Raw genomic sequence first — 16629 nt, 5'->3', positions numbered from 1 at the left:
AATTTAAATTTTTGCCAGAACACTTCAGACAATAAATCAGAAGCTTTAAGTTTACAATATCACAGGCCATACTGTCATCCAGATTGAAGCAAAAAACATACCAAGAACTTTTCCACAAAGCGATGTCACAAGAAGGAATGGAGAGTGGGAGTCCTAAGGAGAGCCAGTAAGGAAGAACAAGAGGGTGCCAGAGGAAAAGTAAATTGAGAGTTAGAGGGGTAACATTGAGCACATGCCCTCCTTCTATGCGATGACATTTTTGTAATTCTTTTCTGATTCTGAGACAGTGGTATATGAGAGTTAAATATACATGTACACCGGCAAAGAGGGGGAACGCGGAGGGACGCAATAAGAGCACAAGCCTGATTTTGAGGCAGTAGTTTAAAACAAAACATGGTAGAAGTCATTGTTGTTAAGTTTCCAAAGTTCTTTATTTTATTTTAAGTATTTTTGTTTCCATGGACCCTTGCACCCCATGCGCACCTCCGCCCCCCCCACGCGTCACTGAGATCGTTGTGCTGGGGACCCCGCTCTGTATATCCGTCACAACAGGAGCCCCTGGACCTCAGACCCCCACCGGGGACAAAAGCGGCAGCAGCCGTAGTTGCCCCCTGTGTTTGGGGCACACATTTACGGGGGTGGGGGCCCATGGGACCCGCAGGCATTGAGTCTTTCTCTTCTCCCCCCCCCCCCTCCCCCCGAATGCTGGAGATGGCTACTCACCTCCAATATCCTCTGTAGCCACAGCGCTAGCTTCACGTTTTTCAAAAGGAGCTGTAATTGTCACCTGTGACCTCTCGCTTTTGGATTTGTTTGTTTATTGTCATGTGTATCGAGGTACAGTGATTAAAAGTATTTTTATGGGTGCAGCTCCGATCATTTAGTACATGAAAAGAAAACACATAATAGGGCAACACCAGGAACACTACTTAAATACCTAAACACCGGCATTGGATTAAGCATACAGGAGTGTAGTACTAATCGGGTCAGGTTCGATCCGAGGAGGCCGTTGGATACGGTGACCATCTTGTTAATGAGATTGAGATTAGACGCAAGTGTTCATTAGTGTGTCTCACCACATCGAGGTGAGTTCTGGAATCTGTCAAAGAACAAAGAACAAAGAAATGAACAGCACAGGAACAGGCCCTTCGGCCCTTCAGTCCCGTGCCGTCCATACTGCCCGACTAAACTACAATCTTCTACACTTCCTGGGTCCGTATCCTTCTATTCCCATCCTATTCATATATTTGTCAAGATGCCCCTTGAATGTCCCTATCGTCCCTGCTTCCACTACCTCCTCCGGTAGTGAGTTCCAGGCACCCACTACCCTCTGCGTAAAAAACTTGCCTCGTACATCTACTCTAAACCTTGCCCCTCTCACCTTAAACCTATGCCCCCTAGTAATTGACCCCTCTACCCTGGGGAAAAGCCTCTGACTATCCACTCTGTCTATGCCCCTCATAATTTTGTATACCTCTATCAGGTCGCCCCTCAACCTCCTTCGTTCCAGTGAGAACAAACCGAGTTTATTCAATCGCTCCTCATAGCTTATGCCCTCCATACCAGGCAACATTCTGGTAAATCTCTTCTGCACCCTCTCTAAAGCCTCCACATCCTTCTGGTAGTGTGGCGACCAGAATTGAACACTATACTCCAAGTATGGCCTAACTAAGGCTCTATACAGCTGCAACATGACTTGCCAATTCTTATACTCAATGCCCCGGCCAATGAAGGCAAGCATGCAGTATGCCTTCTTGACTACCTTCTCCACCTGTGTTGCCCCTTTCAATGACCTGTGGACCTGTACTCCTAGATCTCTTTGACTTTCAATACTCTTGAGGGTTCTACCATTCACTGTATATTCCCTACCTGCATTAGCCCTTCCAAAATGCATTACCTCACATTTGTCCGGATTAAACTCCATCTGCCATCTCTCCGCCCAAGTCTCCAGACAATCTAAATCCTGCTGTATCCTCCGACAGTCCTCATCGCTATCCGCAATTCCACCAACCTTTGTGTCGTCTGCAAACTTACTAATCAGACCAGTTACATTTTCCTCCAAATCATTTATATATACTACAAAGAGCAAAGGTCCCAGCACTGATCCCTGTGGAACACCACTGGTCACAGCCCTCCAATTAGAAAAGCATCCCTCCATTGCTACCCTCTGCCTTCTATGGCCTAGCCAGTTCTGTATCCACCTTGCCAGTTCACCCCTGATCCCGTGTGACTTCACCTTTTGTACTAGTCTACCATGAGGGACCTTGTCAAAGGTCTTACTGAAGTCCATATAGACAACATCTACTGCCCTACCTGCATCAATCATCTTAGTGACCTCCTCGAAAACTCTATCAAGTTAGTGAGACACGACCTCCCCTTCACAAAACCGTGCTGCCTCTCACTAATACGTCCATTTGCTTCCAAATGGGAGTAGATCCTGTCTCGAAGAATTCTCTCCAGTAATTTCCCTACCACTGAAGTAAGGCTCACCGGCCTGTAGTTCCCGGGATTATCCTTGCTACCCTTCTTAAACAGAGGGAGTTTGCATTGAGATGCATCAATGGGAGCATGTCGCTTCAATCAGCCATCACTTGGTGCTTGGCGTGGTAATTTAGGCCGCTCCCGTGATCAAACGGCTCGCACGGATACTTGCGAGGCGCGATGCGACTGTTAAATCGCTCACCCTGTATTTCTCGCGACTGAATATTTGATTGAATTAAGACTGTTAAAAGTTAATTTCCAAGCTCAACAACATAAAGAACCATGCAAGTATAAAAAAAAACCAGTTTCAGTGTATCCCCTCTCCACACCCAAGAACATTGAAATTAGAGTCCTTAATACACCACAATACACCATGCAAAATACTGTAATTGAGAGATATCGTTGACTATAGACCAGTTGGTCTATTTCGTCCAGTCAGTTATGCCCATAGTTTAAATCCATAATACTAGATCTAATTATGCATGTATGGATAACAAAGGGTGACTAGCATTGATTTGCTAAAGGCAATTTATGCTTGTTTTAAATGTCTGCATAGATGAAGTGGAAGCATTGTAATTTAAGAAGGTATTTGTTGAGGGTCATTCAAAAATTCATGCATTTGGTGTAGATGGAAATGTAGTATGAATAAACAGTTGGTGAAAAGACTAAACAAATGTTTCATGGGTTAGAGCAGTATTGAAAGTGGTGCATTGCCGTCATAATCTCCAACCCAGTGATGGGAGCACATCCTCACCTCTTTTATATTTTTACTGCTGTTGGGCGTAACGTTCTCATGTTTTTCAAATGTGTGGCCACAAATCTTTTTGTGCGGCTGTAACTTAATGGAGCTGACTTCTGCATGGGCTGTGCAGTTTCTTTTGGGTTGCTATGTGGCAAACCAGCTTACAGAGAACATGGGTTGTGTCACAAGCATTCTGAAGACTTTTGAAACAAAAATTATAAAACTGAATATAAAATTATATTCCGTTAATTGCATTTGGCAATAACCGTTTGCTTTTCAACTGTGTAACTGGCTTCCTCATTCTCTATGCATGCAATAAAATGAAGCTAGCTTGTACTATTAATAACCAGGCTATAAATTTGAAACTCTTCCAAAAGTGGTTGCTGCTGTAGGTACAAGTACCAGGAAGGCAAGCAGCCATTATGCCAAACATCATTCTATTAAATGGTAAAACAGCAAGGTATTTGGAATTCAAGTAGGGGAGGTGGTGATGCAGTGGTATTATCACTGGACATCCCCACACCCCTACTACTTGCCTTCAAACAGCCGTGCAACCTCAAACAGACCATTGTTTGCAGCAAACTACCCAGTCTTCAGGAGACTAGCGACCTTGACACCACACAACCCTGCCATGGCAACTGCTGCAAGGCGTGCCAGATCATCGACATGGGTATCACCATTACACGTGAGAACACTACCAGGTATGCGGCACATACTCGTGCGACTTGGTCAACGTTGTCTACCTCGTATGCTGCAGGAAAGGCTGTCCCGAGGCGTGGTATATTGGTGAGACATGCAGACGCTGTGACAATGGATGAATGGACATCGCACGACAATCGCCAGGCAGAAATGTTTCCTTCCAGTCGAGGAACACTTCAGTTTAGAAAAGTGTAAAAGCTTCTCTAGGTATGTAAAAAGAAAAAAATTAGCCAAGACAAATGTGGGCCCATTACAGGCAGAGAAATTTAGAATGGAATAAGGACATGGCAGAGAAAGTAAACAAACACCCTGCATCTGTCTTCACGGATGAAAACATAAAAAACCTCCCAGAAATACTAGACTCGAGAGACCAGCAGGAATGAGGAACTGAAAGAAGTTAGTATGAGTTTTTAAAAAAAGTAGCACTGGAGAAATTAATGGAACTGAAATTTCGTAATTCCCCTGGACCTGATGATCTACATTCCAATGTTGAAATGGGTACCTGTAGAGCTACTGGATACAGCAAAGGCTATGGACCCTGAGCACATCAGTGCTGAATACTTCTGTTACAGGACTAGTTGTGCTGTTGCCAAATTTCAGCTTTAGCACAGGCATCCATCCAACAGTTTGGAACATTGCTCTCAAGTATTTGAGTTAATAAAATGTACAGTATTCTAGGCTTTATTAATAGGAGCAGAAGAGTACAAGAGCAAGGCGATTATATTGAACTTGTATAAGGCAATAGTTTGGCCTCAGCTGGAGTAGTGTCCAGTTCTGGACACCCCACTTAGGAAGGATGTGAAGACATTGGAGAGAGTGCAGAAAAGATTCATGAAAATAGTGAACTTGTTTTATAAAGCTAGATTGGAGAAGATGGAACTGTGTTCCATGGAGTTGAGCAGGCTGAGGAGAGATTTGATAGAGGTATTTAAATCATGAGGGATCTGTTAAGATAGAAAGGGATAAACCGCTCCCACTCTTGAAAGGAACAAATGATCACAGTTTAAAGATTTTGGCAAAAAGAAGTAAAAACAAGAAGAGAAAAAAAAAAATTTGCGCAGAGATTGGTTAAGTTCTGGAATGCAGTGCCTGAGTTTGTGATGGGGGCAGATTCAATTGACGCATTGACAAGGGAATTTGACGGTTATCTTAAAAGTAATAATGTGCACGGTTACAGGGAGAAGGTGGAGGATGGCATTAAGTGAATTGCTCATTTGAAGAGCTGGTGCAGACACGATGGACTGAATGGCCGTCTTCTGCGCTGTAACAATTCTGTAACTCTGGATGCATTGGTGGTCAACTTCCAAAATCATTTACACTCTGGAAAGGTTCCTGCAGCTTGGAAGCAGCAAATGCATCTCCTCTATTTAAGAAAGGAGGGAAAGTGGAAACGGAGAACTACAGACCTCATATCCTGATATCAGTAGTAGGAAAATGCTAGAATCTATAATGGATGTGATAACTGTAGACTTGGAAAATAATGGTAGGATTGGGTAGTCATCATGGATGAGTCTTTTGACGATGTAACTTGCAGAATAGGTACAGTGAACTATTGGATGTGGTGTATTTGGATTTTCAGAAGGCTTTCAATCATTCCACAAGCAGTTGGTTAAAGTGCATGATAACATACTAGCACGGATTGAGAATTTGTTACCCAACAGGAATAATTGGGTCATTCTTGCCTTGGAGGCTGTGACTAGTGGGGTAACCCAAGAGTCAGTGATTGGGCCGTAGCTATTCACTATCAATGATTTGGATGTGGGGACCAAATGTAATATTTTCAAGTTTGCCGATGACACAAAACTGGGTGGGAATGTTGAGTTGTGAAGAGGATGGAAAGAGGCTTCATGGGTATTTAGACCGGCTAGGTGAGTGGGCAAGAACATTGCCGAAGTCTAATATGGAAAAATGTGAAATTATCTTCTTTGGCAGGATGAATAGAAATATTTTAAATGTTGAGAGATTGACAAGTATCGTTGCCTAAATGAAAATTGGTGTCCTTGTTGATTCACTGAAAGCTAGCATGTATGCAGAGCAAGTAATTAGAAATGCAGATGGTATGTTGGTCTTTATTGCAAGAGGATTTGATGTGAGTAAAGATACAAGAAATAGGAACTACCGGTGACGGCAGGTTGCACAAAAAGTTCTTCTGCCAAGGTCCATGTACTTTGATCCTTTTTGCCCGGTTTTGGGGGGAATTTGTGTTCGAACCCAGTAGATTGGTGTGAAGTTGGGCTAAGTTTTTACTGAGGAATGTCAAAAGCCTTGTCGAAAAAGGCTGCGAGAGAGAAACCCCTGGCTGGGAGCCCGACAAAGGAATCTGGGGGAAGAAATGGCGGTGAAGAAGGCCGCACCCATCACACTAGTAACATTGGCTGTGGTTATGGCGCAGGCATTGAAGACGTTTGGCAGGCAGATGGATGGCCAATTTGAGCGACAAGGAAAGGAAATTTAAAAAGTCATTTGAAGCCACTATCGAGGGGGCAGTGGGCCTGATACGGGAGCAGCTGGGCACAACTGCCAAAGTAACAACGGGAGATGCTGAAGGGTATGGAGTCCTTGTTGAGGTATCAGTTTGCCTCGTTGGAAGCTGAGATGCTGCTCATGTCAGATAGGAATAAGGGCCTGAAGGCCAAAGCGGAGGATCTGGAGAACAGGTCGAGGCAACTGAACCTCAGTGGTGAGCTTGCCGGATAGCACGGAGGTCCCAAGACCAAGAGATCAGTGAGTGAGGATGAAGTGTTTGCTGCTCCGGGTGCATTGGGCCTTGCGGCAGAAGCTGCAGCTGGACAAGCTACCGCGGGCGGTGATCGTTCAATTTCATAGCTGCCAGAGGAAGGAGCGTGTCCTGGAGTGGGCCAAGAAGAAATGGAACATCGATAGGGACAGGCAGATGGTATGTTCATGCCAGGACATTGGTACCGAACTGGCGAAGCGACAGACTACCTTTTAATAAGGTGAACGTGATGCTGTACAATAAGGTTGCATGGTTAGGGTAGCGTTGCCAGTGAGGATGAGAGTTACGCTGGACTCGAGGGATCATTATTTCAACACTCCGAAGCTGGCTGAAGCCTTCATCAAGGGCAAAGGACTGGGACTGGTTTGAGGAGGGTTGGTTTGATTTTACTGTATGTGTGAGTTGGGTTGGGGTGACTAAGTATTGCAATATAGTGTTATGTTTTAGGTCTTTTTCTTTTGGAGGATGGTGTGGGATTCTTTTCCTGGAGACTAGGGTCATGGAGGATAGTAGAGTGGGGGAGGGGGGGGGAGAGTTGATATGGTAATTGGAGGGAAAGCGAAGCGTGGTGGGTATGCTGGGATTGAGACATAGGAGTAAGGATTATGGGCCTGGGGGATGGGGTTGTCGGCCTTTGTTCTAGTTGTTTTTGGGCAGGACCTTTGGTGTGGGGGGGGGGTTGAGAAACGAGCGACACCTTGCTAGTATTAAGAGCTATCTATGATAGTTAATGCTACTTGTTGGGTGAGACTTGAGTCTAGAGTCTTTGGGAGGAGGGGAGAGGGTTAGCTGAGGCGGTAGGCAGTCTATTGGCTTTGGTGGGGTGGGTGGAAGCAGGGAGCTAGCAGTGACCAGGGGGCATTCTTTGTCTCACCAGTTGGTTTGGGTAGGTGGGACTGAGAACTAGGAATTTGTGGTGAAGATATAATGCATTATGGCGGTAATGGCTGACTCGGGGGTGAGGGGCCCCGACAAAGTTAGTCACTGGAACATGTGTGGTCTGGGGGACCAGTAAAGAGGGCGAGGGGTTTTGCTCGTTTAAAGAGCCTGAGAGCCAATGTGGTGTTTTTACAAGACATTCACATACGGGAATGGGATTAGACTAGGCTCTGGAAAGCCTGGGTCAGCCAAGTGTTTCATTCAGGCTTTGATAGTAGGGCCCGGTAGGTGGTGAGGTGCACAGCGGTGGTTATTTCTGACCATGCCCCACATTGGTGGACTTGGTGTTGGGATTGCTATCGGACTTGGAGTTTTGTTCAGGATTTCGAGGGCCTTACGGGAATATGTGGAAAAGAATGATAATGGGGAGATTTCACCCTCTATTTTGTAGGTGGCGTTGAAAGTGGTGAACAGGGGAGAGATCATGGTGTTAAGGTACATGACGTGGAGGCGAGGGAGGAGAGACAGAGATGGATGAAATTCTACGGTAGATTATAGGTATACGAGAGACCCGATTCCGGAGCTTTTGGCTTGTCGGAAAAATAAACTGCAAATGCAGTTTGACTTACTGTCCACGGATGGGCGATGTGGCAATTGAGGCAGGCGAAAGGGGCAGTGTAGGAGTATAGGGAGAAGGCCAGTCGTCTCTTGGTGCACCAATTGAGGCAGCATGAAGCAGTTAGGGAGATTGTTCAGGTTAGGGATTTGAAAGGTAAGATGGCCTCTGCTTGGAGAAGGTAAATGGAGTGTTTAGGGCCTTCTTTGAGAGATTGTATACGTCGGAGCTGCCGGATGATGACTGTGGGGGTTGCAGAGTTTCTGGGGGGTCTGGAGTTTCAGAAGGTGGGGGGCGAGTTGCGGGAGGAGCTGGAGGAGCCAATGTGCCTGGAGGGTACTCGGGCAGTGTTAAAACGTATGCAGGCGGGGAAGGCACCGGGGGAGGATGGCTTGCTGCTGGAATTTTATAAGAAGTTTTCGAATTAGTTGGGTCCGTTGCACGTGGCATCCTTCCAGGGACACTGGGGCAGGCGTCCATCTAGCTGCTCCTGAAGAAGGGCAAGGACCCTACAGACTGTATGTCGTATTGTCTGATCTCCCTGTTAAACGTGGATACCAATTTACTGGCCAAGGTATTGGCATTCAGGTTGGAACCTTGCCTCCCGGAGGTAGTAGGGGAGAATCATACCGGGTTTCTGGAGGGGCAGCGGTTGTCTTCGAATGTGGTACTTATCCCTGCGGCCAGGCCGGTTCCAGAGATCATTGTACATTGGACGTGTAGAAGGCATTCGACTGGGTGGAGTGGGGATACCTTTTTGTGGTATTTAGAGATATCTTGCTGCAATTGTACAGAACCTTGGTCCAGCTGCACCTAGAATATTGTGTACACTGGTATTCTTTACCCTCTTTGCCATAGAGGGAGTGTGATGAAATTTCACCAGATCTATCCCTGTGAAGAGACTGGGCCTATGTTATTTAGTGTTTAGGAAAATGAGTTTATCATCTTCAACCTGTCCCTACTCCGCTCTGAGGTACCCACCTGCGTCAAGAAGACCATCAAAGAAGAACCAGGCAATGTGCCTCAGTGACTGCCGTCCGGTGGCCCTGACATCAATCATAATGAAGTTCTTTGAGAGGTTGGTCATGAAGCACATCAACTCAATACTCCCAGGATGCCTAGATCCACTGCAATTCGCATACCGCTACGACCGGTCCACAGCAGATGCCATCTCCCTGGCCCTACACTCATCCCTGGAGCATCTCGCCAACAAGGACTCCAACATTAGACCCCTATTTATTGACTACAGCTCTGCTTTCAACACCATAATCCGAGCCAAGGTCCAAAACCTAGGACATGGCACCTTTATTCTGCAACTGGATCCTCGACTTTCTGACCGACAGACCACAATCAGTAAGAATAAACAACACCTCCTCCATGACAGTCCTCCATACCGGGACCCCACAAGGCTGTATACTTCCTATATACACACGACTGCATGGCAAAATTTGGTTCCAACTCCATCTACGAGTTTGCTGACTTCACGACCATAGTGGATTGGATCTCGAACAACGACGAGTCAGAATACAGGAGGGCTATAAGAGAACCTAGTGTAGTGGTGTAACGGCAACTATCTATCCCTCAATGCCAGCAAATCCAAGGAGCAGGTCATTGACTTCAGGAAGCAAAGTACTGTACACCCCTGTCTGCATCAACGGGGTCGACGTGGAGATGGTTGACAGCTTTGAATTCCGAGGTGTGCACATCACCAACGATGTTTCCTATAGCTGGGGTGATCTAGAACCAGGGGACACAATCTCAGACTAAGGGGATGACCACTTTGGACTGAGATAAGGAGGAATTTCTTACAACAATGAGTGGGAAATTCTCTGCCCATGAGAGTGGTGGAGCTTTGGTCACTAAATATGTTCAAGGCTCAGATTAATGGATTTCTAGCTAGTAAGGTAAGGACATCAAGGGAGAAAGGGATAGTGTGGGAAATGGCATTGTGGTAGAAGATCAGCCATGATCTAATTGAATGCTGGATTAAGCTCAAGGAGCTGAATGGCCAATTCCTCCTCTTGGATTGGATTGGATTAGTTTGGTTTATTGTCACATGTACCGAGGTACAGTGAAAAGTATTTTTCTGCGAACAACTCAACAGATCATTAAGTACATAAATACAAAATAAGGCAACACAAGGTATACAATGTAACTACATAAACACCGGCATTGGGTGAAGCTTACAGGGGTGTAGTATTAATGAGGTCAGTCCATAAGAGGTTCGTTTTGGAGTCTGCTAACAGCGGAGAAGATGCTGTTTTGGGGTCTGTTTGTGCGTGTTCTCAGACTTCTGTATCTCCTGCCCGATGGAAGAAGTTGGAAGAGTGAGTCAGCCGGGTGGGAGGGATCTTTGATTATGCTGCCCGCTTTCCCCAGGCAGCGGGAGGTGTAGATGGAGTCAGTGGATGGGAGGCAGGTTGGTGTGATGGATTGGGCTGTGTTCACGACTCTGAAGTTTCCAATGTCCTTAAATAATACAGGATTTTTGACTTTTAAAATGAGATTTCTGAAATAACTAAGTACTGAATTTTTCAAGAGTTAATTTCACATGGTATCTCAGTTGTTTTCAGCAAGTGTTAAAGAATATTAGAACATCAAATTGTGATTCCTGTGCAGGTAATATTTTATTTACTATTACAGACAAAGGAGGAAGTTCTGACAGCTTGTACAATGTTCAAAGCCGTACTGAAGAAAAGTCGCGAAGGTGGAAAAGGGAGCAAGAAAGACTTTGGTATGTAATGAGAATGTTTTACTTTGTAAAACAAACTTTGTGATGTTTTAAATAGGACATGGGAGAAAAAAAACAATTTTAAATCTACTTCCTGCTCAAATACACTGCCAAGTGAAAAAACATTATTAGCACAATAGTGGATCTAACTTGTTTACAAATAATTTACAGTTATAGTAATACACAGTTAATACAAATGCTTGCATTGGAAATTTTCAACTTCCAGCTGCCTGAAAAATAGTAGCCAGCAGTTTTTTTTGTGGGGGTCCCATGCCAACTCTATTAATGCTCAAGGTCCACATGATGCATTTTTGAGTCAGGCCTTTGGCTATGCAATATTCCTGTTTGAAAAGGGCAAAACATTGCTTTAAAAGGCAAACCTGAGTCTTCGGCCAGTTGTAAGGCCTCATAAAATTTGACAATTTTCAGGTAAAAAATGGGTGCATCTTTTGTGCCTAAGCATAAAAGGCATTGTGTGATCTATCCAAGTGTCGGTGGAAATTAATATGCTTTAGTTTTGTATGGCCAGAACTCGTCTGGTCTTGGCCCACAAAAGAATGGTCCAATAGACCCCTGAGACACCATGACTAGAACCTTCCAAAAGCACTTCAGGTATATAACATCCTAGGAGTTGCCGAAAACCCAGCAATAATGAATAGGAAAAGTTTGGAAAACTCCTCTCCAACCCTCTCAGGTAATCAAAGCCAATCCAGGAGAGCACATTGACCATTAAACTCAAAATCCACATACCTTTTTATGCAATGTAATCTCGATCTCAGTCAATAAGAAGCCCAGCTTCCTCTTGAAGCTCACAAAATAATCAGTGCACACTGCATAAGCCAGCAACATTTTCAGAGTCTCAATACTCTGAAAAAAGAACTACCTAACATTGAGCCAACTTTACTTCTTCATATTTAAATACTTTCTCCAATCTGTAAAAGTGTAATCATTTATCGCTAGGCAGGCAATCTAGCTTTTCAAAGAAAACCTCATCGATCATCTCTTAAATATGTTATAATGAGGGGTAGCACGGTTGCGCAGTGATTAGCACTGCAGTCTCACTGCTCCGAGGTCCCAGGTTTTATCCAGGCTCTGGGTCACTGTCCGTGTGGAGTTTGCACAATCTCCCCATGTTTGTGTGGGTTTTGCCCCCACAACACAAAGATGTGCACGGTAGATGGATTGAACATGTTAAATTGCCACTTAATTTGAAAAAATGAATTTGGTACTCTAAATTTATATATTTAAAAAGTATGTTATAATGAAAGTAAATAGACTCAGCCCCTTCGGCTAATTTGAGTAAATATGGTTCTTTAAGCTTCGGGTTCATTCATAGTCTCATTGGAATCTTTTCCCAAGCCAGTACGTTATACACCAAATAAGGGGATCAAAATGGGGTACATTACTCCAGAGGCAGCCTCATAAATGACCTATATAATGAGTGTAATTTCATCATAGAAGCATTAATTTCTTCAGTACACTAAAAGTGCAGTAAACGAAACATCAATCCCACATGTTTTTTTTAGAACAACTAGTACTAATGTTTTGATTCTGTGGCTGAAATATTCTTGTGTTATGTCACTGAAAATTATACCTATCGCTTATAGCTTTCCATTGTTTTACCGAACAGGTATTTGAGATGGAATGAACGGATATAATATGAACTGTTTATTCCTAACTCTTAAACTAAAAGGAAATTGGTGACCCTCATACTCTAGGACATTTTAGAGCCCTCCAGATTGGCTTCCATAGATGACACCATGGGGAAATGTGGAATCATAAAAATGATACAGCACTGAAGGAAGAGGCCAGATGTGCCTATTCTATTTGTCTAACTGCACATTTTACACATGATAGCGAATGGTGATGAGCTATTCAATCATGGTGGACATCATAACTGAGACTGATCCCGTTCAGAACTGGTGTATTCTTATGCATACTGTCTGGCAAGTTTCACTGGACAATTATGATTAAATGAAGCTGAAAGCAATGTAGGCTAATTTCAGATGTTGGACTACAGCCCTGCTGAGAACTGTCTGTCACCCCAAACTGCCCACATCACCATGGAACATGTCCCAACCTGACACCCCGGGTGAAATTTAGACCCAAATTGCTTTCTGCTCCTCTTTCTGAATCTCCTTTACTCTCTCCCTTCTTCATCTGCTCTCTGTGTACATGCTCATTGTTCTCTCGCACGCTCCTCTTCTACTCTGTCTCTATCCTCAGTAGCACAGTGGTTAGCTCTCTTGCTTCACCACGTCAGGGTCCCAGGTTCGGTTCCCACTTGGGTCACTGTCTGTGCAGAGTCTGCACGTTCTCCCCAAGTCTTGTGTGTGTTTCCTCCGGGTTCTCCGGTTTCCTGCCACAAGTCCCGAAAGATGAGCTTGTTAGGTGAATTGGACATTTTAAAAGTGCCCAAATTTTTTTCCAAGGGCCAATTCAGCATGGCTAATCCACCTAACATGCACATCTTCGGGTTGTGGGGGTGAAACCCATGCAGACACGTGAAGAATGTGCAAGCTCCAGATAGACAGTGATCCGGGGTCGGGATCAAAGGTGAATTGGACATTCTGAATTCTTCTGCTGTATACCCGAATAGGTGCTGGAGTAAGGCGACTAGGGTATTTTCATAGTAACTTCATTGTACTGTTAATGGAAGGTTAATTGTGACAATAATAAAGATTATTATTATAATAATTTCCCAATCTTTTCTTAGCTGTTTAATTGCAAGTCGATATGAACTTAAAAGTGAATTAATAGGACTGTCACTCTGGAGTTTAATAGTGGCTGTGATGTTTTTCTCTTTTTATTGTTAATGCTGGTTTGAGGAAAGTTTGATATGTTGTCAGTAACTGAAAAGATAGTAAAAATGTTCTGTAGTCCTAATTAACGAGAAAGAGGGACCACACAGTTGTTAGCACTGTTGCCTCACGGCGTTGATAACCCAGGTTCAATCCTGGACCCGGGTCACTGTCCGTGTGGAGTTTGCATATTCTCCCCGTGTCTGTGTGGATCTCACCCCCCCCCCCCCCAACAACCCATAGATGTGCAGGGTAGGTGGATTGGCCACAGTAAATTGCCCCTTAATTGGAAAAATTTAAATTCTAATAATTAAAGAGAAAGAGAGACTTTAGAGTTTTGTTTTTGGTAGTATCTTTTCAGTTTGTTACAGTCTGAGAAAAAAGCAGTGGAAACCAATTATATGTTGCTAAACACCAAGAAATGTGGCCCAATTCTTAATCACAAATCTATAATGGCTCAAATGTTTAGTGTCATACTACTGTATTTTTATTATGATAGAATCATAGAATGGTTACAGCACAGCAGGAGGCCATTTGCCCTGTCTTGTCTATGAAGAGCAATTCACCTGACCCACTCCTGTCTTTTTCCTGTGGCCCTGCAAACTTTTTCACTTCAATTAATTATCCAATTCTGTTTTGAAAGCTGCCTCCACCACACTCTCAGGTAGTACATTCCAGATCTCGGCCACACGCTGCATAGAAAATATTTTCCTCTGGTCACTCTTGCTTATTTTCCCAATCATGTTAAATTGCTGCTTTCTGTTCTCTAACCTCCTTTCAGTGGGAGCAATTTATCCCTATCTACTACGTGCAGACCCCTCATGATTTTGAGAACCATATCCAATCTATCCTTGAAGCTGCATTTTTCATCCCTGAAATCATTCTCCGAATCTTTCCTGCACCTTTCTAATGCTTTCACATGCTTCCTGAAGTGTAGGCCCAGAATTGGACATTGCCCCAATTGGGGCTGAACCAGGTTTATACAAGTTTTTAAAAATATAAATTTAGAGTACCCAATCATTTTTTTCCCCAATAAGGGGCAATTTTAGCATGGCCAATCCACCTGTCCTGCACATCTTTGGGTTGTGGGAGTGGAACCCACGCAGACACAGGGAGAATGTGAGGTTTATACAAATTGATCATAACCTCCTTGCTTTTTTACTCTTGTGTCTCCTATTTATAAAGTTCAAGATCCTGTATGCTTTATTAACTGCTTTCTCAACCTCTCGCATTCAATGATTTGTGCAGATGGACCTCCAATTTATTCTACTTCCGCACCCACTTTAGAATTGTACCGTTTAGTTTAGCCTCCTCATTCTTTCTACCAAAATGAATCCCTTCACACTTCTCAGATTTCATGTCACCAGTCGGACCATTCAGCCATCTAGTCTATAGCCTCTTGAAGTTTATCACTTTCCTCCTCAGAAGTCACAATACTGCCTAGTTTTGTTTTTTGGCACTTTCAAATTGAGGGGAGATAGATATAGGACTGATTTCAGAGGTAGATTCTTTACTCAGAGAGTAGTAAGGGCGTGGAATGCCCTGCCTGCAACAGTAGTGGACTCGCCAACACTAAGGGCATTCAAATGGTCATTGGATAGACATATGGACGATAAGGGAATAGTGTAGATGGGCTTTAGAGTGGTTTCACAGGTCGGCGCAACATCTAGGGCCGAAGGGCCTGTACTGCATTGTTATGTTCTATGTTCCGAAGTTGATATATACAACATCAACCATATCATGGAATTACGAATGTAATGCACGGAAGCAGGCATTCTGTCCAGAAGATTTATGTCAATGTCTCCGCATAATTCCGAAAGATGTGCTGTTAGGTAATTTAGACATTCTGAATTCTCCCTCTTGTGTACCCCACCAGGCGCCGGGATGTGGCGACTACAGGCGTTACACAGTAACTTCATTGTAGTGTTAATGTAATCCTACTTGTGATAATAAAGATTACTATCATTATTACATCACCCCCACCTTCTTGAGGAAAGTTAGGGATGGGCTAGCCCTGCCAGTAATGCCTACATATGAGGTTGAATAAGCAGATGATTCATGCTTTGGGTAAGTCCTGATAACTGTTAATTTCCGTTTCATGTGTTAGGAAAGCAAAGGTTGCTTTAAAGGATTTATATTTGTATTGGCAAACCTTGGCGGGTGTTTCGGTTCAACCTGCTTCTATAATGCTTAGAGAGGGCTACAATATGAAGAGTAACTAACCGTGGTTGCTTAGCAACAAGGGATGAATTTCCAGAGGGAAAGGTTTGCCTTTGTTCATAGTTTTAGCTGAATTTGTTGGCAGTTGGTGAAGGATGCCGGGAAGTTAGCATCTCTCAACTCTGCCAGAATAGGTTGGACAGGACAAGGGAGCTGCATTTCCAAGGAATCCATAGCTGTCCAGGGAATTGGGACAGAAGGAATGTCTTCAGATGACGGAAGTTAAATAAACAGACACCAAGGTATTGTTAAGAAGAATTCAAGGAAGTGTAAACAAAGTGTTCAGAGTTAGAGAGACAATTGCAGTAACCAGATTTAAAGTGGGACAACAGCCGTCAACGGTAAAACCATCTTGATGACATTTTAATAGAGTCTTGGAATCAAAAGTTAAAGCAATTGTTTGTATAGCAGTCAAGCCAAAAATTTAATATGGGATAAAACCTGGTTGGATTTTCTATTAAAAGCAGATTGGAAGCTTTGGTTAAAAGAATCATTTGTGAAACCTGGACTCTATTTTGGAATGCAACCCGCAGAGGGAAAGCATTGAGAAGATTTTATTTATTTATTTTTATAAATTTAGAGCATCCAATTAAGGGGCAATTTAGCGTGACTCATTCACCTACCCTGCACATCTTTTTGGGTTGTGGGAGTGAGACCCACGTAGACATGGGGAGAATGTGCAAATTCCACATAATAATCGCTTGTCACAAGTAGCCTTCAATT

The 16629-nt window shown here is 43.7% G+C and overlaps 1 protein-coding gene across 4 annotated transcripts in view; it reads left to right on the top strand.

Annotated features, from left to right (window-relative positions):
- tanc1a (tetratricopeptide repeat, ankyrin repeat and coiled-coil containing 1a) overlaps window positions 1-16629 on the top strand; it is a 271496-nt gene that overhangs the window by 62983 nt on the left and 191884 nt on the right. For all 4 annotated transcript variants that reach the window (XM_072474765.1, XM_072474748.1, XM_072474757.1 and 1 more), the window contains exon 2: window positions 10798-10888. In XM_072474765.1, the coding sequence (XP_072330866.1) occupies window positions 10828-10888 (61 nt within the window). In that variant the 5' untranslated portion in view covers window positions 10798-10827. The remainder of the gene's footprint in view (window positions 1-10797; window positions 10889-16629) is intronic.

The sequence above is a fragment of the Scyliorhinus torazame genome, chromosome 2 (genome assembly GCF_047496885.1).
Source record: "Scyliorhinus torazame isolate Kashiwa2021f chromosome 2, sScyTor2.1, whole genome shotgun sequence".
Taxonomy (NCBI): domain Eukaryota; kingdom Metazoa; phylum Chordata; class Chondrichthyes; order Carcharhiniformes; family Scyliorhinidae; genus Scyliorhinus; species Scyliorhinus torazame.
The sequence above is the reverse complement of the archived record's forward strand: the minus strand, read 5'-3'. Positions and strand labels throughout refer to the sequence as shown.